At 38.1% G+C, this 24245-nt stretch overlaps 1 protein-coding gene across 5 annotated transcripts in view; it reads right to left on the bottom strand.

The window, feature by feature from the left end:
• Soat1 (sterol O-acyltransferase 1) overlaps positions 1-24245 on the bottom strand; it is a 67127-nt gene that overhangs the window by 41029 nt on the left and 1853 nt on the right. For 3 of the 5 annotated variants that reach the window (XM_013075417.3, XM_021265354.2, XM_021265352.2), the window contains one exon: positions 15648-15770. In XM_013075417.3, coding sequence (XP_012930871.1) covers positions 15648-15747 — 100 coding nt within the window. In that variant the 5' untranslated portion in view covers positions 15748-15770. Of the gene's footprint in view, positions 1-15647; positions 15771-21625; positions 21735-24245 lie in introns of all 5 variants that reach the window. The other 2 variants (XM_021265353.2, XM_013075418.3) reach the window with 1 other exon arrangement.

Below are 24245 nucleotides of genomic sequence, written 5' to 3'. Positions count from 1 at the left end.
GATAAGGTTGAGAATCACTAATCCAAAATTCAGACTGTGGAAATGCTTGTCCTGTATAAATTTCTTAGAAGAAAGCAGAGGCACAAATCTTTGTGGCCTTGGACTAGACACTGGCTTCTTAGATAAAACACCAAAAGCAAAAACTGGATAGAAAAAACAGATAAAGTGGATTCCATCAAAATTTAAGTCATTTTTTGTACTGCAAAGGACACCACCAAGAAAAGAAAAAATAGCACAGAGAACAAGAAAATAATTTGCAAATCTGATCAGAAGTTTGGATCCAGAATATATAAAATAATTCAACAATAAAAAGAGGTAAAATCCAATTTAATTTAAGCATATTTACACTCAATTCTTATTTTAAAACTAATCTTTAGGGCCAGGGATTTAGCTCAGTGTTTCTGCCGCCTGCTCCGCAAGCGCAAGGTCCTGAGAGTTTGACCCCTGGTACCAAAATAATAATAATAATAATAAAACTAATCTTCAAAAACAAAATAAATTATTTTACAGAAAATTTAAAAATCCATCCCACTCCCCCAAAATACAAAAAATTACCCACTATCTTACAATGTTGAGTAACTAATATTAATACTATCTGCTAAATATCATTTGCCTTTTTACTTTGGTAAATTCATGCATTTCTGTAAAAAAAAAGACTCAGGCACACTCTTCTGTAACCTACTTTTTTCACTTAATATCTTTCCATGTCATTACATACTTTTTTCCTACATTATTTTTTTATTTTCTACGTTATTTCTATTGCCCTATTATTCTGTTTTTTATGGCTGAAACATTACTTAATCCTCTATTGGATATTTTGACTACTTTTATCATTTCATGATATGTCATCTGGGAAAAAGACATAAGAGTATGAAAAGCACCAAAATGTATCTAATCAGAAGAGAAAATACAGTAATTGATGTGATAATGGCTAAGAATTTTCCAGAACTATTGAAAGACAAAAATAAAGATAAGTCAGGTCAAACAATTCTAAGGAGGATAAATAAGTACTTACTTAGATATATCACAGTAAAAGTGTGTATAACATGGTTTTGTTGTTTTGTTTGTTTGTTGCTTTTTTGGCCATACTAGGAATTGAACTCTGGGCGCAGTGACCTACATCCCCATCCCAACCCGACCCCCTTTTTAAGACAGAGTCTTGATTAATTGCTGGAAGCAGGCCTCACATTTGCAATCTTTCTGTCTCAGCCTCCCAAGTAGCTGGGATTACAGGCATGTGCCACAGCACTCAGACAAAACAACAACAACAACAACAACAACAAATTATTAAATCCCATCAGAGGGCCGGGGATTTAGCTCAGTGGCACAGCACCTGCCTGGCAAGTGCAAGGTCCTGACTTCCATTCCCAGTACCAAAAAATTTTTTTAAATTAAGAAAAAAATAAAAGCCATCAGAAAAATAACAGCTACAAAATAACTGCAATTACATAAGTAGCTGACTTAATCCAATGGAAACCAACAAATACTAGAATATCTTCAACTGGTAAGACTGGTGGGAGTTAATTTTTAAAAAAGAAATTAGAGGCCATAACATGAAGAACTTTGAGGGTTTTAAGGAAACTAAGAATTTTAAGCAGTAAAATAACTCATCTGATATTGAAAAGTGAAAAGAATCATAGCAGAAAGGCAATAAATTTAGACAAGAAATGATGTTGCTCTGAATCAAAACAATGACAATAAGAATGGCTAGCAGAGGGTGAATTCTGCAATTATTCATAAATTGGTAACTGATTATATAAGAAACATAAGACAAATATTCACTTGATTTTTCTATCCATGTAACATTTTATATTGTCTATAACAGGTCATTTCATATATAAGCTATAAATTTCATAAATGAATACAGAATTTACCTTTTAACCACCACAGAAGGAAAAGGAAATGTCATTATATTGTATACCTAAAATGTACCAATAAAATCAATTTTTTAAAAAAAGGACAAGGAAAGAAACATTACAAAAGATTAATCCTCTCTACTCATGCATCATTTCCAAAAATAATCTATCCCTGATAACCACCATTATAAACTGCCCTTCAAAGGCAGGGACTAGGACTGAGGAGTTTGCATTCACACTTAAAGAGTCTGAAGGCCCCACAGAAAATAATAGTAAAGTTAAACAGGTGAAAAAAATGTACTAAAAAGTCAATTTAAAGCTAGAAATGGAATAATACCAGCTCTTCCGGAGGCTGAGGCAGGAGGCTCACAAATTTGAGGCCAATCTGGGAAATTTGTGAAAACCTGCCTCAAAATAAAGAATCAAAAAAGGGCAGCTGGGGATTTAGCTCAGTAGTTCCGCCACCTGCCTCGCAAGCGCAAAGTCCTGAGTTCGATCCCCAGTACAAAAAAAAAGGCTAGGGATATAACTCAGTGTGAAGACTGTGGGTTCAATTTCTAGTACCAAAAAAAACTATCCATTTTTCATCTTTAAAATAATTCTTCATATAGTATTTTTAAAATTCTTTCTTATCACCTTAATGGTAATGACCGGTTGCTAAAAACAATTCCAAAAAGAGATCTATTTTAGCCCACAGTTTTGGAGATCAATGGCAGAGATTGAAGGCTGTGCATCTCTCTCTCCTTCCCCTCTCCTTTAAAAAGCCACTATGACTGGGATTTAGCTCAGTGGTTCCACCACCTGCCTGGAAAGCAGATGGTCCCAAGTTAGCTCTCCGGTACAAAAAAAAAAAAAAGATATTTTGGGCTGGGGATTTAGCTCCGTGGTTCCAGCACCTGCCCCACAAGCGCAAGGTCCTGAGTTCTATCCCTGGTACCAAAAAAAAAAACAAAACTAAAAAGCCACTAATAAAATATGATAACTTTACCTAACCCCAGCCAGATCACAAATGCCACAGCCAGTTTCTACCCTCCTAATACATCACAATGAAGATTAAAATCCACGGGCTGTGGATTTAGCTCAATGGTGGCGCCACCTGCCTCACAGGCACAAGGTCCTGAGTTTGATCCCAAGTACCAAAAAAAAAAAGAAATTGGTAAGATTAAAGTCCAACATGAGTGTCAGAAGAGGACAAGACAACATATACTGTAACTGTCCCCAAATTTAAAATTAAAACACTGAGCCAGGCATGGTAACATAAACCTGTAATCCCAACACTCTGGGAGGCTGAGGCAAGAGAACTGCTATTTCAAGCCTACCCTGGGCCACTCAGCAACTTAGTGGGACCTGGTTTCAAAATAAGAATTAAAAAGGACTTGGGATGTAGCTCAGTGTGAAGGTCCTGGGTTCACTCCCCAGTACCCCCCCCAAAAAAAAAATTAAAACACTGATAAGGCAAGAATGAAAGTCAAGCCATGTCTGAAATATTTGCCTAGTCCTACTAATACCATTACCTGATTATACCACGTAATTATTTTTACATGAAACTTGAAAGAACCTAACAGATAAATCCTTAAGATTTTGTTTCTTCCTAACTCTGAATTCCAAGAAATGAGGCCTACAACAATAATTTTCAAGAATAAATGTTAAATAGCATTTGTGAGGCCTACTACATTCAACAAATGCTAAAAAAACCTCTTGTTTTAGCCAAGTATGGTGGCACCCTCGGGAGGCTGAGGTAGGAGGATTGCTGTAAATTCAAGGCTAGCCTTGCTACATAGCAAGACCCTGTTTCAAAAAATTAAAAACAAAACAAAAGCTTGTTTTAACAAGTTTTGAAGATCTTTCTAAAATTGCACATTTTACCACCTTAAAAAAAAGCAGCGTGAACCTCACATTCTAATCTTTCAGGCAAGTGAAAGTGATCAGGCACTGTATGTACTGTACTATTACAGAAATGTGGAGAGTCATCAAACCTGTACTACAAGACCAGCTCCAGGGAGTTAGTTACTCTTTTCAGTTAGCCTGGTTCTTCAACGATTTTCACCAAATTTCTTCCTTGTAACAATCCTGTGCTTCTATCATTTACCAAATCCACTGCCAAAGTCACCCATGGGGGAAAAAAAAAAGACAAATAACCAAGCTCATTGGATTGGTAACATTTATTCAATTTATACACTCACTCATTAAATAAAAACCCAGTAAATGCAGGGCATTAGGTTATTTTCTCAGGAGAAATACACAAACGGAAGTTTACAATACACAAAAAGGCTATGGGAGTATGAAGCAGGGATGGGGTTGGGAGGGCTTTTGCAAAGGAAGTCAATATTTGAGCTCAGGGGCTGGGACAGAGCTCCACAGTACAGTGCTTACCTAGCAGGCACAAGGTCCTAGGTTTGATCTTCAGCACCACAAAAGAAAAAATAAATTAGAGCTAAAGCTCAAATGATATAGAAAAGTTACAGTGAACATATGCTAGAAAGACTTTTTCAGAGGAAACAAATAACATGAAGCCTTATGGGGTTTGACTTGAACCTGGGTCAAATGCCTCTAAAGGCCAAGCTTTTGATGCTTTACACTATTTAAAGCTTGTGTCCAGGTCAGCTTTTATCTACCTACCAATTACATTCTAGATCAGCACTGTCCAATAGAAATATAAATCATTACATAATCTTAAATTTTCACCCAGTTTTACAAAACTGTAATCTCAGCGCTTGGGAGGCTGAGGCAAGAGGATAAGCCAGCCTGGGCTACCTAATGAATTCAAGTCTAGCCTGAACAACATAACAAGACCCTGTATTTTTTTTAAAAATTTTTTTAATTCTAGGAGCCATATTAAAAAGTAAAAAGAAACAGGGGCAAGTAAATCTTTGAAATCTAATGTGTATTTTATAATTACAGTGCATTTTAATTCAGACTAGCACATTTCAAGTCCTTGACCAGACCATCCTGAACAGTGTATTTCTACTAGCTAGCATACTGTACGATGTAGGTCTAGACAAAGGGTCAACAAATTTTTTTCTGTAACAGGCCAGACAGTAGTGTTTCATTTTTTGAGATTACTCACTATGTAGTTCACGATGGCCTTCAACTTTCTTTGCTTTTTTTTTTTTTAAGATTTTATATTGAGGATTTATTTATTTATTTATTTATTTATACTTTTTAGAAGATAGTCTCACAATGTAACACAGGCTGGTCCTCAAACTTGAGGGTACCCTCAGCCTCCAAAGTGCCCAGACAATGGATATGTTCTACCTTACTTGCCAAGAGTCCCTTTATGGTCATTCCTTGACAATCTATGCAACAGTAACTTCAGACATATGCACGTGAATTCAGTACTTCCATTGTCACTGACACACTATAGCCAGCACTCAAAATTTTAAAGAGGAAAGGTTTACTTGGTCTTACAGTTCAGTTCATAGGCTGGGATGGCAGAGGTGCATGGCAGAGGCAGATAAAGAGGAGGGTGAGAGACAAGAGCCTTCTAGGCCACGCTCCTAGTGACCTACCTCCTCTGACCTGGCATCACCTCCCTGCATCGCATTGAGCTGTAGACTCAGTAGACAAGTCCACCAATGAGTATCATGCACCCATGATCCAGTCACTTCTGAAAGGCCTACCTGGGAGCACAGGAGGCTTTGAGGGGACCTCTACGTAAGAAAGATATGGTCACCAAGTAGGGGATTCACACAACTGTCACATCTAAACCTTCTTCGATAGCAGTACTCCTCTGTGGCTTCCCAGTTCCCACTGTCCTTCAGTATATAGAGTTGGCACACCATGCATCAATTACAGGAGTAGGTAGCGCCCTGGACCCTAAGGGTTGGCCTTATTTCCATCAGTACCTGTGCCAATTTAGCACAGACCTGGGGAAATTTCTCAGGGTGCACAAATTTTGCTAGAATCTTGGACTCACAGCTCTCCAAGGGGACAGGATACAGCCCCTGGGTTAACTGGCTCGGTCCCCCACACACGCAGCAGGATCTGAAGGAGACTCAGGGAAATGTGGTTCCCATAGCAACTGAAGGTCTGGAGCTGGGAGCAGTGGCTCAGGGCAGGCAAGATGGCAAGGAGTTGGTTGTCTGTGATGTCATAGTTCTCTAGGACCAGGGTCTCCAGGGTGCTGGCCAGTTTGTCTAGCAGAACTGGGAGGGTCTCCGGGTTGAATGATTTCATTGAGAACTTCCTCAGATTCAGGGACTTCAGCTGGCTTGTGCTTGGACATTGGACCAGATGCTTTAGGTCAGATTCCTTCAGTGGACTTGAACTCAATGAGAGGGCCTCCCACAGGGTCTGGTTCCTGGTGCAGATAAGGGTGAAGGAGCTGCGGGATCCTGGCAGGACTGGGCGCTGACTGGAAGCTCCAGGACTGAGCCAGATGGCCTTCAACTTTCATTGATCCTCCTACCTCAGCCTCCTGAAGTGCTGGGATTACAGGTGTGCACTACCATGACCCACTTCAATTTTAAACTAAATGAACATCCTTGTGTTTGCCATCCTTGTGTTCTAGATGGCAGAGTTCACTGTAAGTCTGACTGGCACATAAAACTGAGGAGTATATAGACATTAATTTTTATAATGTAACATAGCTGTAGCAAATAGCGTTAGCTGCTTTCCCAACAGGGTAGGTGGTTCATTGCATTTGCCCGAAACCAACTTAAGACTGGACATGAAGGGCTGAGAATATAGCTCAGTGATAGGGTGCATGCTGAGCACATGTGAGGCCCTGAGTGCAATCCTCTGCAACACACCTTCCCTACTCACCCACCCCCCATACTCACACACACGAATGGGCAGGAATATTGTCAGTCAAAATACAGCACTATAAGGATGACCCACTCAAGCTCATCAACTGTGAAAAATTTAAAGAATAACGTTCTACAAATGCATGAGCAGAATGCAAGAAAAGCAACAAAGGATGATATGGGAGTCTAAGACTGATACTATAAATCAAGAAAACTGTTGCTATCCTCTCTGAAACCCAGAGAGAAGAAGCTGAAGAGAAGTATCGGGCAGGAATGAGGAAACCAAAGAGATAAAAGCACTCACCTTACTCTCCACCATTAGAACTCCTGCCCTCAACTGACCAACACTACCAGAAACCACAGAGGGCAGGGAAGGTTACTGATATAGTCCAAAAGGTCAGCTTCCTAAGGCAAAAAAATAGAGTAGAAGAGTCGAGAGGCAAAAGGAAGACAGCATAGCATGACTGGAAATGCAATTCTGGCCAATGAGACAAGAGAAGTCTGTTGTGAGAATTTCTAGACAAGGTTTCATTGCTCCAAAAAGAAAGTTTCTCTTCCTCAGATGAAAATTATTCTTTTGATTTACCACTTTTCTTATCCAGCCTAGACTTACTAACTGTCATCATTTCTATCTTTTCCTAAATACCATTCCCAATTTCCTGGACCCACCAGGCCACATGCCAACATTAGCTATCCACTTCTGCTAATTCTACATTGCCATGTACTCAGTTTGTTTTGTTTTTTAAAACAGAGTCTCACTATGTAATTGAGGCTGGCCTCGAACTCACTATGTAGCCAAGATTGGTCTTAAACTCGCAGGATTCTCTAAGTACTGGGGTTACACAGGCATGTGCCACCATGCCCAGCCTGCAGAAATAATTACTAGGCCCACTCTAAACTGTCAAGCCTCAACCGGGCCTGAAATGAAAAGATGCAATCTTTGTCTATGCTTTGTGACCAATTTCTGTAACATTCCTCACAACAGCGGTAGTAGTGCCGCCGCCTGCCTTCCAAGTGTAAGGTCCTGAGTTCAATACCAGATAGCCAAAAAAAACCTCTTACATTTCTCACAATGGTGTTTCAAAACCTTCTCAATTCCCAGCATTACCAAGCAACTTTAGTTGTTTACTTTGATACCAAATCCTTAAATGTCTTTTTTTTTTGGTAGTGGTGGGTTTTGTTTGTTTGTTGAGACAGGATCTCACTGTGTAGTTCAGTCTGGCATTGAATTCACTAGGTAGCCCAGGCTGGGCTGGAACTCATGGTGATCCTCCTGCCTCAGCCTCCTGAATGCTGAGATCACAGGTGTGTACCACCCCATTCGGCCCCTCATTGAGTCTTTTATATTGTCCATATTTACATTTATCTACATTCTTTTACAACTGTGATTCTGAAATGATGAGATAGAGGACCAGGCACAGTGGCTCATGCCTGTAGGAGGATCGCCCAGAGTTTGAGGCCTGCCTGGGATACATAGTGAGTTCAGAGCTATAGATAAGAGACTCTGTCTCAACAAACAAACAAAATTATGAGATGGATATCATCAATGGTACCCAAAATAAAATCTGTGATTCTATTAACATTTGTCAAGTGTTTTAATGTTTAAAAAATAGGTAACTGAACATCAAACCTATCATTTAAAAAATTTAGTATTAGGGTGAGAATAAACTTTTTAAAAATAGAACTTTAAAAGTTACACAAAAATATATTTGTTACAAAGATAACAGCAAATCACAAAAAGCTCAAGTTCAGGGAATAATAGTTTAAAACAAATAATAGTTCCATTTAAACCCCATGACCCAACAATCCTGTGTGTTTTCCTTTAATATAAAATGTCCTGTAAGCTGGGTATGGTGCACACCTGTAATCCCAACACTCGGGAGGCTGAGGCAGGAGGATCAGAGACCAGTGTGGGGTACGTAGTGAGTTCAAGGCCAGCCTGAACTACATAGACAAACCCTGTCTCAAAAAAAAAAAAAAAAGTCCTGCAAAAATGTTTTATACATCCTATCCTCACTTTCTCACTAGCCATTCATTCCTAACTCATTTCTGCAACTCTTCTCTCTCTGAGATCATTATGTTCTCCTAATTGCTAAATCTTCATCTTTAAACTTGCTACAAAGTTTAACATATATAAAGTACATATTTGAAGTGAAAGATATGCCAATAACCCTGATCTGTACATTGGACCCCATAAATATGTACAATTATCCTATCAATAAAAATGTATTTAAAAAATACAAGATATATCATGTCAACTCATTTAATTTTATAACCCAGTGAGAAAAATCAAGATAGTTGGTTTCATTTCTATCTTAAAAATAAACTAAGATTCAAAGAAATTAAACATTTTGCAGTCACATGACCACTAACTGAGACTAAGGAAACCTATGCTTTTTCCTGCTTTTTCATAACTTTATTTTTTTACATAATATATCTTAATTATTCTTTTCCCCCATACTCCTCCTCTTCTTCCAACCCTTTTTTTTTCTTTTTTTTTTTAAAAAAGGTCTTCTGACCCCTTAGCCATGTAGCATTAAAAAAAAAAAGAAAAAAAATCAAGGCAGGCCTACTTACAATAACTATCTTCCTAAAGATGACTAAGGAATACTAAGCAGTGACTAATAATCATTTCAGGTTTCAGCTCTTTTAACAAATGTTTTCTTTGTCTATTTGTAGCAGGTACAGAATTAGCTAATGCAGAGGCACTGACAGGATCTTATTGTGTAAAAATACCCAAATTCATTTGAAAATCCTGATTATTTTCTAAAACACTCTCTCATTGACCATGTCTTGAAGTACCTGTAGCCCAGCTTTACCTTACTGTCCATGAAGAGATAAAAATAATCTGAAAGGGGCATTTGAAAGGCATGTATGTCCACAGGATGGCTGGGCTTAGGAGTATTCCTTGAGAGTCAGTCTTTTATCTATTTTAAAAGGAGAAGACAAGACAATAGAATCCATCTGTCACCTTTTAATGCTTCACTGACCTCAAAAACCTTACAAAAGTCTCAAATAATCACAACTGCACTACTGTATAGAAATGGAATCTGAACTAGAAATAAAGGTAAGTTATAAACATTCATTTCAGAAATTTATTTACAGTGGACCCTTGACTTACAAACTCAATTAATTTGTTCCCTCGGGCTGTCTGTAACTCAGGTTTGTCAACTGAAGGCCCAGGCTCCTCTACACAGCCTTCAAATTTCTCTCCTATATACAGGCAGATCTCAGTGTCCTTAGCGAGACACTGGGCCAGGATTTCTCAATTAATCCCACACAGGAAAGGATGTTGTAATGTTCCTTCCAAAACTCGTTTAAGGATTAAATCTGTATCTGAGACCATCTGGAAGCATAATCGGCCAGCATTTGGGTCATAACTCAAGACTTTGTAAATTAAAACTAAAACTCCAGTCATAACCCAAGCTGTTCGTATGTCAGGCTGGTCATAACTCGAGGGTCCACTGTATCTATGTATTTACTTACTTCTGCCATACCTAGGGATTAAACTACAACTCTAGGCCCAAATGGAGATTTAATAAACACAGTAAAATAACTGGTTAGCCATTTTGGAAGACCATTAAAATTAGACCCCCAATTTATTATTCAAAATAAGTTTCAAATCGACCAAGTATTTGAATATAAAAATGATAGAAGTAAATAAAAAATTCATTCTGTTCCTTTATCATAATCTTGGATGATTTATAAGCATGACAAAAAACCTAAAAGCAATAAAATATCTGATTACACAAAAATTCAATATAGCAAAGCATACAAATACAAGCAAACTCAAAATGCAAATAACTAGTTAGAAAATAGTCATAGCATATGATAAAGAATTAATTTTCTTAACACAAAATTTTAAAAAATTAAAAACAACAGCCACCAGATAGGAAACAAAAATGAGCAAAAGATATGAAGAGGATTTTTAAAGTGAAAAATACAGTCTAGAGGCTCAGGATTTAGCTCAGTGGCAGCGCGCCTGCCTCACAGGGACAAGGTCCTAAATTCAATCCCTGGTACCAGAAAAAAAAACACAGTCAAGCCAAGTGTGGTGGTATACGCCTATAATTCCAGCACTTGGGAGGCTGAGGCAGAAGGATCCCTTCAAGTTCGAAGCTAGCCTGGACTACGTAGTGAGCTCAAGGCCAGCCTGAATTACATAGGGAGACCCTATCTAAAAAACAAAAAACAAATGGTCAATGAAAACATGGTCAATAAATACTTGATAAAACTCCCTCCCTCATCATTTTTTGGAATAATATGCAATGATACATTGTTTTTCACCCAGAAAATTAGCAAAGCCTTTTTTTCCCATTCTTTTTTTGGCACGAGGGATCAAACTCAGGACCTTGAGCTTTCGAGGCAGCTGCCAGAACCACTGAGCTAAATCCCTGGCCCCAAAGGCTTTTGTTTTTAATTGATAAGCTGTATCACCAAGAGTGAGGCAAGGGGTTGGGGATTTAGCTCAGTAGCACAGCGCCTGCCTGGCAAGCACAAGGTCCTGAGTTTGATCCCCGGTACGAAAAAAAAAAAAGAGTGAGGCAAAATAGCATAGATGGGAATATAAATTGGTATAACATTTCTGGAAGGAAATTTGGTAATATCTAAATTTGAAATGCAAAAGCACTTCGCCCCATTAACCTCACCTTTAAGAATGTACTCTGTAGATACCTTAGCTCAAGGTGATCTATTTCAGGGTGATCTCTGTAGTACCATTTGTAATACTGAAATCCTAAATGTCCATCTATAAGGCACAAATATATCAAGAATTTGTGAAAAAAAAAAAGAATTTGTCTAACGGAAATATCACAGATATTTAAAAGAATTCCACTTACTTTTATCAAATGAAAAGATCTTCAGATTTATTAAGTATAGAAAACACAAATGTAAAAGAGATCTGAAATATGACTCACATGTAGAAACCAAGAATGACATGCGTGAGGGAAGAAGCACCACATTGTATAACTTTCTACAGTGTCTGAATTTTTCAGTAAGTATATAATTCCTTTAAATTAAAACAATTATAAGCATATTTCAGCAATTTTTCCACTTTTTTTTTTAAACAGGGTCTCACTATGTAGCCCAGGCTGGCCTCAAACTCATGGCGATCCTCTTGCCTCAGCCTCCTGAGTGCTGGGAGTACAGGTGTGCGCCACCATGCCCAGCTCCTTTCAGCAATTTTTTAAATGAAACTAAACCATCTTATATTTCTTGAACAAGGATTAGTGAAAGAGGAAATTTTTCATGAGGACAACAAAGATTTTTAAAGGTTATCATGGGTAATCTACTACAAAAGCAATAAATGGACAGAACAATTACAATTGATCTATAACCTTTAAAACGCTATATACACTTGCCGAGCATGATGGCACATGCTTGTAATCCCAGCACTCAGGAGGCTGAGACAGTAAGATTGCCATGAGTTTGAGGCCAGCATGGGCTATGTAGTGAATTGAAGGCCAGCTTGACCATGTCTAAAATCCTCCCCATAAAAAAAACCTAAAAAACAAAAACAACTATATACAGAATTTTATTCTATATCACAATTATCCAGGAACTATATGATTCAACTCCAGTTAACTCTGAGTTATTTTTCTTTTATCATCACCCTATATTGATGGTGTGGGCTGCGCCTATACCTAATACGATAATCAGCCTAATTACCATCAAACTTTTACATCATATTATCTTGTTTGCAATCAAGAGCCAGCTGGGCATGGTGGCACACATCTCTGATCCCAGTATTTGGGAGGCTGAGGCAATAAGATTGCCATGTGTTTGAGGCATGTTTGAGGCCAGCGTGGGCTACACAGTGAGTTCAAGGCCAGCCTGAACTACCTACATAGCAAGACCTTGTCTCAAAAGAACTAAAAAAATCAAGCATCAATTTCTGGTAGGAAAGTTAGAGAATTTCATGTAGATTACAACTGTCAGTTGACATTTAGCAGGGAACTCTAAAGCTACATCAGGATCTAGAATGAGTTAGGAGCATTATCAATGAGGAGATAAGATCTTAAGGAACACAGTGCTAGATACTAAAAAAAACTGTTTTCACATTTGCTATCCTTGGTTTTGCATAAGCACTGATAAGCTGTAGGATTTGCCCAAAGTCATCCACATAAGTAGGTAATCAGTCAATGACTACATACACAGTAACACTTCAAGCCCTATCTCCTGACTTCCTCCTGCCAAAGGTTGGGTTATGTGTAATTTAACAAAACAGATATTTCTGAGAATGAAAGGGGACAACACCCATGTAAAGAAGTATGTTGACCGCCAGGTGTGGTGGCGCATGCTTATAAGTCCCAGCACTTGGGAGGCTGGGGCAGGAGGATCTCTGTGAGTTCCAGGCAAGCCTGCACTACATAGTAAATTCAAAGTCAGCCTGAACTAATGAGACCCTGTCTCAAAAAAACAAAAAAAGGGGCCAGGGGTGTAGCTCAGTGGCTCTGTGCCAGTCTGGCAAGTGCAAGGTCCTGAGTTCAATCCCAGGTACCACAAAAAAAAAAAACTAAATAAAAAGCTATATTGAAAATATGAACAAATAAACAAAATAATCACATTGGGCAATGATGAAAACTGAGGCCAAACTAGGCAAATTAGGACATATGGTCAGCCTACCCATAAATTATTGAGTTACAAATGCGATTAAAAATCCAAGAATTTTGCACACCAAGTTAAGTTTAATGAAAATTAAGTCTCAAAGTTTTTGACAACATTAGTTTTCAACCACCTGTACCAAGCAATACTACCTAGTAAGTTCTTTCAAACTTCCCTTCTGGGTCCTCCCTAGGAAGATTCTGATTCACTTCAGTGGGGTTCAAGAAGTTGTTTTTGTTTGTTGGATGATAGCCTCATCCACAGGTGATTTTCATGTACACCCCAAGCAAGAAGCATCACAATAAGCTATGTCTCGTCCACTAGCCTGAATGTGAATCACCTGGGAAACTTGGTGAAATAAAATTATTTTTCAATAAATGTGAGATGAGGCATTTCTAACAAGCTCCCTTGAGGCTATTTGACAGGCCACACCAACTGGCCTGGCATCTTTCAAATCTTGTTACTCAAAGGTCACATTTACCCATCCCCACAAACTCTTCAAAATGAAAAAATGTTAAAGTGAATGGAGAAACACATCTTTTTCAATGAGCATTAGTTACGTTAAGCCAGGGTGCAGGTGGTACTGTCACATTTCTTAATTTAAGCTAAACAACACAATTTTTAACATCTGCGCTAAAACCGAAATGATGAAAATTTAATGAACTAAAATAATGAATACTGATCATTCATAGAAGTTAGAGTAATTTAAAAGCTTCCATTAAATTGAGACATAAAGAGATATTACATAGTGACAGGAAGTTTCAACAAAAATAATTTTTCTATCTCCAAGAACTGGAAGGAAAAATAAACACAAACCTTTAACATATGGGGAACTCAAGGGAGTCAATTTGAGTTACCACTAAGTTCCATAAAAGAAAATGTTTCTCTCCAATTTTGGCGCTTCCTTCTTTGCTGAAATTCCACTTTTTATATCACATTAGAACTTACCTTTTGCAAACATAAGTATCATAAGCAACTATTAAGAGTCTAGTCAATAAACTTCACTGTGCCAATTTAAGCAGCAATATTTACATTCCTGGTGGGATCAGGCTTCTGATTATTACAATTAAATTTAAATAGAATTAAAAGAATGTTTCTTTATTACAAGAAATTTCAGGATGTCAAAGACACCTGTCTCAGAAAGTTCAACTCTTATTTGTTAAGCAAACAAGGCTCAAATTGCAAATCCTTGTTAAAATAAAACTTAGACAAATCCCATTGCAAAAATAAATATCCTGATAATAGACAACATCAGAGTTGCATTTACAAGTCTATCACTCTTAATCAAAAGTCTTGACCTTAACAAGCACAGTGTCATTCTCTTTGTATTTACGTACTAAGCAAACCTGCATATAAGAACTAATAAAGGGCCGGGGATTTAGCTCAGTGGTTCCGGTGCCTGCCTTGAAAACACAAGGTCCCGAGTTTGATCCCCAGTACCCAAAAAACAACAAAAAAAGAGAAAGTGCTGGGGGTGTAGCTCAGTAGTAGAATGCTTGCGTAGCTTGTATGAGGCTCTGGGTTCATTCTCCAGTACCACAAAAAATAAGTAAATAAATAAACATTTGGGCCGGGGATTTAGCTCAGTGGTTCCACCACCTTCGTCGCAAGCACAAGGTCCTGAGTTCGATCCCCAGTACCAAAAACAAAACAAAACCACTCAAAATTATTGGGCCAGGGATTTAGCTCAGTGGTTCCGGCGCGTGGCTCGCAAGCACAAGGTCCTGAGTTCCATCCCCGGTACCAAATAAAAAGAACTAATAAAAATGGGCCAGGGATTCAGCTCAGTGGCACTGTGCCTGCCTCACAAGCACAAGGTCCTGAGTTCAATTCCCAGTACCAAAAAAAGGAACTAATAAAATTTGCATTTTTTTTTTTTTTTGGTACCGGGGATCGAACTCGGGTCCTTCCGCTTGCAAGGAAGGTGGCAGAACCACTGAGCTAAATCCCCGGCCCTTTCCCCCCTAAATTTATACCTCAGTAATAACTATTAGGTAACTTGCTAATTACTCTATTTCTATTCATTATATCTAATGAGAGTAATTAGTAATTTTATTATGAGATTATTAAACTTATTTAGAATAATCTATGTATATGATTTTAGGAGTTCATTCTGTCATTTACCTAACATGGACCTACATAAAATAAAATACATCAGTACTGATCACTGCTATAGCTCCAGTATATAACAGTACACCTCAATAATTACTGGTAGGTTAGGCAGTTGAATGAAAGAATAATGTTTAAAACATAGTAGATATTCAACTGAAGTATTTATCAAGAAAGGATTTATTTTCTAACTTCTTTTTTTTTACCAGATATAAAACTATCACTACAAAACTATGAATACTCATATAATAAACAGAACTAAAGAGATGGCAATCTCTGATCTAAAATACTGAAACTGTTTATTAATTAATGTCAAAAAAATTAAAAGCCTCACCATTTTGAAGTGTCTCCAGGTACTCTTCTGAAGAGTTTCTCTGGTCTTTATCTTTCTCAAGATTTTCAGTGGACTTCGACAGCCGCTTTCTTGGAGACATCTTTTTACACACCACTGAGTTGTCTAGGAGAGAAGATATAACAAGCATTGAACAATAGCTACAAGAAAAAATTCTGAATGTTCCCAACACAAAGAAGCAATGTACATTTATGATGGATAAACTATTTATCCAGATTTGACCTTTACAAGTTTATATATGTATCAAAATAAAACAGTATTCCATAAACATGTACAATTGTTATGTATCATTTAAAAATTTAAAAATAGGGCTGGGGATGTAGCTCAGAGATAAAGTGCTTGCTAGTATGTGTAAAACCCTGTGTTCAATCCCCAGTAACATCAAAAAACAACTGAAATTAAAAATTAAGAAAAGCTTTGAACATCACTGGTTATTTGAGAAGTACAAATTAAAACAACACTGAGATTCCATCTCATTCCAGAAAGAATGGCTATCATCAAGAAATCAACGAATAACAAATGCTGATGAGGGTGTGGAGAAAAAGGAACTCTTCTCCACTGTTAGTGGGAATCCAGACTGGTGCAACCACTATGGAAATCAGTATGGAGATTCCTCAAAAAACTAAAACTAGAGGTTCTATTTGACCCACCTATTCCCCCTTCTAGGTATCTTCCTGGAAGAGTTAGAAGCATCATACCACAGTGATATATGTACACCCACGTTTATAGCAGCACAATTTATAATAGCTGAATCTTGGAAAGAGCCTATATGCCCATCAGCACATAAATAAAATGTAGTTTTTACATACAATGGAGTATATTCTGCCATAAAGAAGGATAAACGAGACATTTTTAGGTAAATGGATGCACCATGAGAACAAACTCTCTTGTCTGTTTGCTTGTTTGTTTTTGGGTGCCAGGGATTGAACACGGGACCTTGTGCTTGCAAAGCAGGCAGCAGAACCACTAAGCTAAATCCCTAGCACGAGAACATACTCTTAAGTGAAATAAATTGAACACACATGTTTAAATACTACATGGTTTCTCTTATGTGAAAAACCAAAAGGGTAAATAAATAAGGATCAAATGGAGGCTAGCTATTGGGAAGTAGAAAGAAAATGTTGAAATGAGGAGGGCAACAAGGAATACCAGAGGAAGGAAGGAAGAAAGGGAATGGGATTTTTTTTCTTCAGTACAGGGACGGAACTCAGGACCTTGGGCTTGCAAGGCAGCCGTGGTGCCACTGAGCTAAATCCCCGGTGGAAATGGGATTTTTAAAAAAAGAATGGAAGGAAACAATAGAAACAGTTTTATAAATGGAGAGGGGAAGAAGGTATGAAGGGAAAGGAATGGGAAAAAAAAGAATTAAGATATATTATGTACAGGTACAAATTCCCTATAATGAATGTGATGATTATGTATGCCAAAATTGTACTGATTGGACCAGGCAGGGTGGTGCATGCCTGTAATCCCAGCTGAGGCAGGAGGATTACTGAAAGTTCGAGGCCAGCCCGGACTATATAGTGAGTTCCAAACCAGCCTGGACCTCAAAGCAGAACCCTGTCTCAAAACACTAAAAACCTAACAACAACAACGACAAAAAAAGTACCAATAAAATTAATTTCAAAAAAGAAAGAAAAGCTTTTAACTATGTATGCATCTAGTTTAGGTGAATTTCAGAATACTACCACAATGTTTAAGAGAGATAACAAGTGATGACATATATCTTCCTTTTGTTTAATTACATTAAGCTGAGTATAAGATACTATAACAAAGCTGAAGAAATTAGCCTCTATATCAAAGGTCCTTTTTAGATATAGCCCTATTCCTTTTCTTTAAGTGCATATTAGTAATGCAGAATGCTGAGATTCATCTTGAGAAATCAGTACAAAAATATAACATATCTTGATCATTTTCAATCTCCCTCTCCCTTTCCACACCTCTTCTCCAACTCCAAAAGTCTATTTTCTAGTTTCCTATCATCTCTCCCTTATTTCACTTAACATGTGCAGTGCAATGTTTCCCAAAGTAGAATAACAGCTAATTTTTGAGCTCTTACGTGCTTTATGTATTAAGTATTTTAAACACAATAAAAAGCATCAGTGGAAAGTAACAGGTGTAAGGGCTGGGAATTTAGCTCAGTGCCACTGTGCCTGTCTGGCAAGCACGAGGTCCTGAGTTCGAGCCCTGGTACCAGAAAAAAAAGAGAAAGAAACAGGAGAGGCCTGGGGATCTAGCTCAGTGGTTTCACTGCCTGCTGCACAAGGGCAAGGACCCAAGTTCGATTCCCGGTACCAAAAAAAAAAGTAACAGGAGTAAGAGCAACAACAGTGTTGATTTAAGGAACTCCTATTATGTATCTTCCAAGCACCGTACCATCAAGCCCTTTATGTTTTCTTAACTTTACAATCTTAGACAGTTATTACTCTCATTTTATAGATGAGAAAAATATAGTTTAAGGAAATGATTTAACCTCTGCCAAATCCCATAATCCTCCAACAGCAGAAGTAGATCGGCCAAGAAAGACTTACAATTCCACAGCCTAATGCCTAATCACTAGGCTGCCTCCAACACACTTCCTATGTTATGGTTTCCTAGACCACCACCTGTCCCTTCAGCATCTCTGTGGTTCCACTGCACTGTGCACTGTTTCTCAGGACTACGTTTTCTCTCAAATTCCCCAAATCTTGTGGAAAGTACCTGCAGTTCAGCAAGAATGCATTAGGACACAAAGTCAATGTATGAATTAATATCATCACTAATCATTCTAAGTAATAGGATATAGTGCTCTAAACCTGCATAATCAAGAGAAAACCATGTGCTGGAAGGATGTCAATGCACATCACCTTTTATGTTAACAGCTTCATAGATCCTACAACTATTTTTAATTGGTGGTGAGGGATCCCCTAGATTCTTGAATTATGCATAAATTACTTCAAATATTTCAGTACGTGAAACTGAGTTACACCCTCATCACACAGACTGACTAAAACAAGGTTATTTTGCTTTGTTTGGCTCAGTGCATCAACTCAGAACACTGTTATGTTGATTACAAAGTACTGAGTTTGCACAATCACACTGTCATAAGAGCTTAATTTGCTAATTTTAGAAGTGTGCCAGAGGAGAAACTGTTATTTCACCTAACAAAATCTTTACCTCATATATCATAGCCTATAGTACTATCTTTAGCCTGATTTTCCCTACCTATAGGAAATGAGAACTGTAATGGAAAACAGTGGAAAGTGTCAGAACACCAATGTTCCAAGAGTTTCAAGTCCTGCTCTGCCATACCATTGTGCTCTTGGATATATCTTCCAATCTCTGAATCTGTTTCTTCATCTAAAAACTGGAGATAAATACTACAGAACAAGGTTATGCCACAAAAAATGAGGAATGATATACACCAAGGTGCCAATGTTTTATTATAAATAATTGGGCCAGGGACGTAGCTCGGGGTGCCACGCCTGCCTGGCAAGTGCAAGGTCCTGAGTTTGATCCCCAGTATGGGGGAAGGGGGCTGATTATTATTAATAATTGAACTTGTTATTTAACTCTACCTTCAAAATGTATCTAAATCTCTCTTCTCACATCAGTCACTTTCACTACTATCTAAACCCCTATCATCTCACTGTGTTAGCATCCTAACTACCTAAATGGTCTTCCTTTACTTGTTCTTCTGTTTTTTCTTGTTGTTGGTTGGTTGGTTGGTTTTTGATTTTTCGAGACAAGATTTTGCTCTGTTGCTGGCCTTGAACTTGAAATTTTCCTGTCTCAGCCTCCCAAATGCTGGGATTACAGATGTTTGCCACCTCACCCAGTGAGTCATATTTTTCAAAAGCTGAGTCAGATTAAGTCACTTCCCTGCTCAAAACCCTTCAAACACCGGATTTCTTTTTCTTTTGGTGCTGGGAATAGAACTCAGGTCCTCATGCATGCTAAGCACACACTCTACCACTAAGCTCTATCCCTAATCATGGATTTTGTTTTAAATCCTCACCATGGTCTAATAATTGCCACATTATCTGCCCTCCCCATTACTCTTATCCTCATCACCTACTATGACACTCTCATTCATTCACTCTATTCTAGTTTCTTAGGTCTTCTGTTTTTTATTTTCCAGCACTGGGATCAAATTCCAGGCCTTCCACACATTAGGCAAGCACTCTACCACTGAGTAACTATACTCCAAGCCCCTTTCTGCCAGTTCTACAACAAGCCCAGCTGTTCCCACTTAAAGTCCTCTAATACAGTATTCCCCCTGCCTGGAACATCTCCCTCAGATGCCCTCAAGGTTTCTCCTTCACTGATTCAAGTTCTCCATTCAAAAATCCCCTCCTCCTAGACCTCCTTATCTACACTATTTAAAATAAACATCCCAGAACTGTTCCTCTCATCCCCTTATCTTATTTTTCTTCAAAGGCATATTAGCTAATAGAGCACACTATTTTCCAACTACTCCTCAAGACTATATTCCCCATGAAAAGTAGAATTCCCTGGACCAGGGATTTAGCTCAGTGGTGCCACCGCCTGCCTTGTGACCGCAAGGTCCTGAGTTCAATCCCCAGTACCAAAAAAAAAAAAAGATTAAAAGTAGAATTTCCTCTTGTCCACCATTTTTATGTAGAATTGTGCTGGGAACACATTCTGTATTTAATATAGTTTGTTTAACTAATTAATAAATAGTTACCAAGTGTTTTCCACACATCCCATGTAGTTTGAATGCAATGCTTGCCTAGCATGCACAAGGCCCTAGGTCTAATCCCCAGCACCACAAAGAAAAAAAAGAAGAAACAAGTTTGCTCATTCTATATTCATAGACCCATCATTAATGAGCTGATATGAGAGTTGGAACTGAAGTTCTTTATTTTTTTGTAACTTTATCTGTTAATACTAAAAAATAAATACAAAAAATAAATAAAAATAAATAAATACAAAACATGTACGACAATTAGCTAGCTGCAGTGTCATAGGTCTGCAGCGCCAGCTACTAGTTCCAGCTATGCACTTGGAAGGCTGAGGCAGGAGGATCACTGACCCCAAGAGTTCAAGCCCAACCTGGGCAAGGCAGTAAGACTCCATCTCAAAAATAAATACATACAAAACAGTGAGGACACTGCCTTGCTTGGGCTTTAAATTGTATCTGTGTTTTACTTTGTTTTGTTTTTCTCTGCAGCTCACCCATGCTAGACAAGTGCCTTACCACTGAGCTTCATCCCAGGCCCTTAAAATGATCTGTTCTAAAGCTGAAGAGTTTTCATCAACATTAACCTTTCAGGACCCATAGTAATTTGTCTAAGAGACTCTGAGACACAATTAACAATACCATGTTCTTTACTCCACTAGATCTCTCAAACCTGAGATTCTTCTCCTAAAAAGGAGGAACCAGGGCCAGGGATTTAGCTCAGTGGTTTCGCCTACTGCGCAAGCACAAGGACCGGAGTTCGACCCCCGGTACAAAAAAAAAAAAGGAAGAACCAGCATTAAAAAGGTAAGATAGACCAAAGGGGAATAACACCAAAGAGGTTATGCTTCTTACTGGCTCCCCAACACATGAGTATAACAAGGAGACCTTAGCTGAAGTTCACCCTTTAATAAACATGGCCCATTTACAAAAGGGTTTGGTAGTTTAAATACAATGCAAAGTGAAAAGATTTCATTTGTGTGGAAATTATTATTTTTTTTTAGTTCTGGCACTTAAAACATATGTACCAATTAACTGAAATTAGGCAGACTAAGCACTTCATTCTTCAATGATGTTTCTGTAAATGTGTTTTAATACTTCAAAATCTATCCTACTATTAGACCTGCACGCACATACCAAAAGAAGTCATAATTAACACTTTAGGAAGGGTAAGATGGAGGTGACATTAAAGCTAGGCTTCAAACAAGGAACACAAGTTTTCTAGGTACAAAAACAGAAAAAGGAGCACACTCTGAAGAACGTAAGATAAAGTACAGACCTTGGTGATGGATGGCATTAATTCCAACAATTTATGATCTAAAATATGTCAGGTGCTGGTGATACAAAGATAGGCGGTACACAACAATGCACACTCTCAAAGAGAAAATCTAGTGGAGAAAAAAGATACAAAAGGAAAATTGTAACACTTAGTGGTTTTATAGGACAGTGATTAAGATGTACACAGAACATGGAACATAAGCCTGGTGCCTGACAGAGTTTAGAGGCAACAGGAAAGGTTTCCTATAATCTAGGTCAAATCATAAAGAGAAGGAATAAATGGAGAGCACAGAACAGATGAAAGGGCATGGCCAAAAGATCAAGGGATCTTATGGGCTATTTTCATAAGTTTGAAACATTTTTCTTAAAAAGGAGCAGGGCTGAGAATGTAGTCCAGAGGTAGGACACTTGTAAAACATGTGCAAGGTCCTAGATTGGATCTCAAACACCAGGAAGGAGGAGAAAAAAAAAAATCTGATACAGGTTTTTAAACAGAGTGACCTGATACTTATCCTTAGGAAGATTAACAGCAGGGGCGCATTGGTACACGCCTACAATCCTAGCACTCAGAGGCTGAGGCACCGAAGATTGCTGTGAGTTCAAGACCAGCCTGGGCTACATAGTGAGTTTCAGGACAGACTGAACTATATAGTGAGACCCTGTGTCAAAACACTCCCCCCAGGGCTGGGGATTTAGCTCAGTGGTTCCACTGCCTGCTTCCCAAGCACAAGGTCCTGAGTTTGATCCCTGGTACCAAAAAAACAAAACAACCCCTCCCAAATATATATATATATATAAAATTTTTAAAAAGAAAAAAACCAAAATTAATTAATTAACGCAGGACCAAAGGGAAAATATACTAGAGAAAGACTGGCAGGGGCTCAATGCACTAACACATTAAAAAAACATTAAAGGCCTAACTGATGTGCATTTATTAAAAGAATAATTAAAGAAGGGCTACTGTTTTCTTTCATAGTGGTCCACCCTCACGCTGTAGGGTATACTTCTTTACCTACTTTTACTTGGTCCAAATGTGCTGTACAGAGCCTGTTTCTTTTCATACCTATTTTTTGTTTCGCTTTTTTTGGTTTTTGGTTTTATCTTTTTAATCTCTCTACCTCCTGTAGGCCTTGCCTTTTTTACAGGGGTTTTTTGTTTGTTTTGTTTTTGTTTTTTTGCAGTGCTGGAAAGTGAACCCAGAGCCTTGGAAATGCATCCCTATCCCTAATACAGTCAGTTCTTTAAATGCTTCATAATATTAGGGAAATTACTTAACCACCTATCAATAGAATGAATACATACTACATAAGTTGTTAAGTAAGTGCTGTGTAGATATTAGCTTAATTATTTCCCAAGTAAATTCCCTGGCAGATTTCTTGAATTCATGTGCTTTGGACTTAGGAGCAGCCTATACACTGATAAATCCCAGTTCTCTATCTTCATTTCAGACTTGCATATTCAGCTAGTCCTAATACTTTGGCTGGCCTAGGGCACATACTATTCAATTTATCTACTCCTCTTTCTCATTCACTTAATAATTAGCATAACTGGCATGCCTGTAGATTTTGTGAGTCAGAAAAACAAGAGCAAGCAATGTTAGAAATCAAGTTAGAAGACTCAAGAACAGGTACAGTACCCTAGGGTTAATACCATGGAAAATCCAGTGAAATAACAAAAACTTTTTCAAGAAAAAAAATGGAGGGTGGAACACAGTCTAGACATTTCTGGGGGGAATATTAATATGTTATTTGTTTAACTACATGTACAATTAGTTTCAGGAAGGAAAACTACATTGGAGTGGGTTGCAAAATAAGTCCAGGAAATGAAAGCAGTGATCACAAGACTAGTCTCTCAAGAGGACCAGCAGAGAAGGAACCAAGCACCAGTTTACTAACCCAGTAACACAGGGCTAGGTACTATGGTAGATGCACTACCTTATTTAAGATTTCCATTCTCCCCCACTCCCTCCTTACTGGGGATTGAACCCAGGGGCTTTGCACTGAGCTACATCCCTAGCCCTTTCATAAATTATTTTGAGACAGGGTCTACCTTGTTGCTAAATTGCTCAAACTTTCAATCCAGCCTCAGTACTCTAGAGTGACGGGATGAAGCTTGCACCACCAAGCCCAACTCCATTCCATTTTTAAAGATGGTGATAGCCTGTAATTCCAGCACTCAGGAGACTGAGACAAGGATAACTGCAAGTTCGAGGCCAGCCTGGGCTATACAGAGAATTCAAGGCCAGCATGAACTACACAGCAAGACCTTGTCTCATAAAACAAAACAAAACCAAGAAACGTGTTCAAAGTCACACAAAAAGTGAGTGGCAGTAGAAATATTTACCCCCAGGTAACAAAGTTGATCACCTAGATATGTTAAAGTAAAACAGAATGACTGAACAGAATTTATGAAACTCATCAGTGCACTGAAGATAATATTCTAAGTATCTAACTCATCTTCAGAAAACAAAAATAATTATTTGAGAAACAAGTGAATAATGTTGGAAAGAAGTGTCAACTTTCATCAGCCAGCAATGTTATTGATGAAGCTTCCAAAAGATCCTACAAATCTGTATCACAAATAAAAATTACAAGCTTACTCCAAATAAAGAACTTTGCTAT

This window comes from Heterocephalus glaber, unplaced genomic scaffold, assembly GCF_053883595.1.
Source record: "Heterocephalus glaber isolate CG9 unplaced genomic scaffold, H.glaber_assembly_v1.0 deba00001600, whole genome shotgun sequence".
Lineage (NCBI taxonomy): Eukaryota > Metazoa > Chordata > Mammalia > Rodentia > Bathyergidae > Heterocephalus > Heterocephalus glaber.
This window is presented reverse-complemented; position numbering and strand designations above follow the sequence as displayed.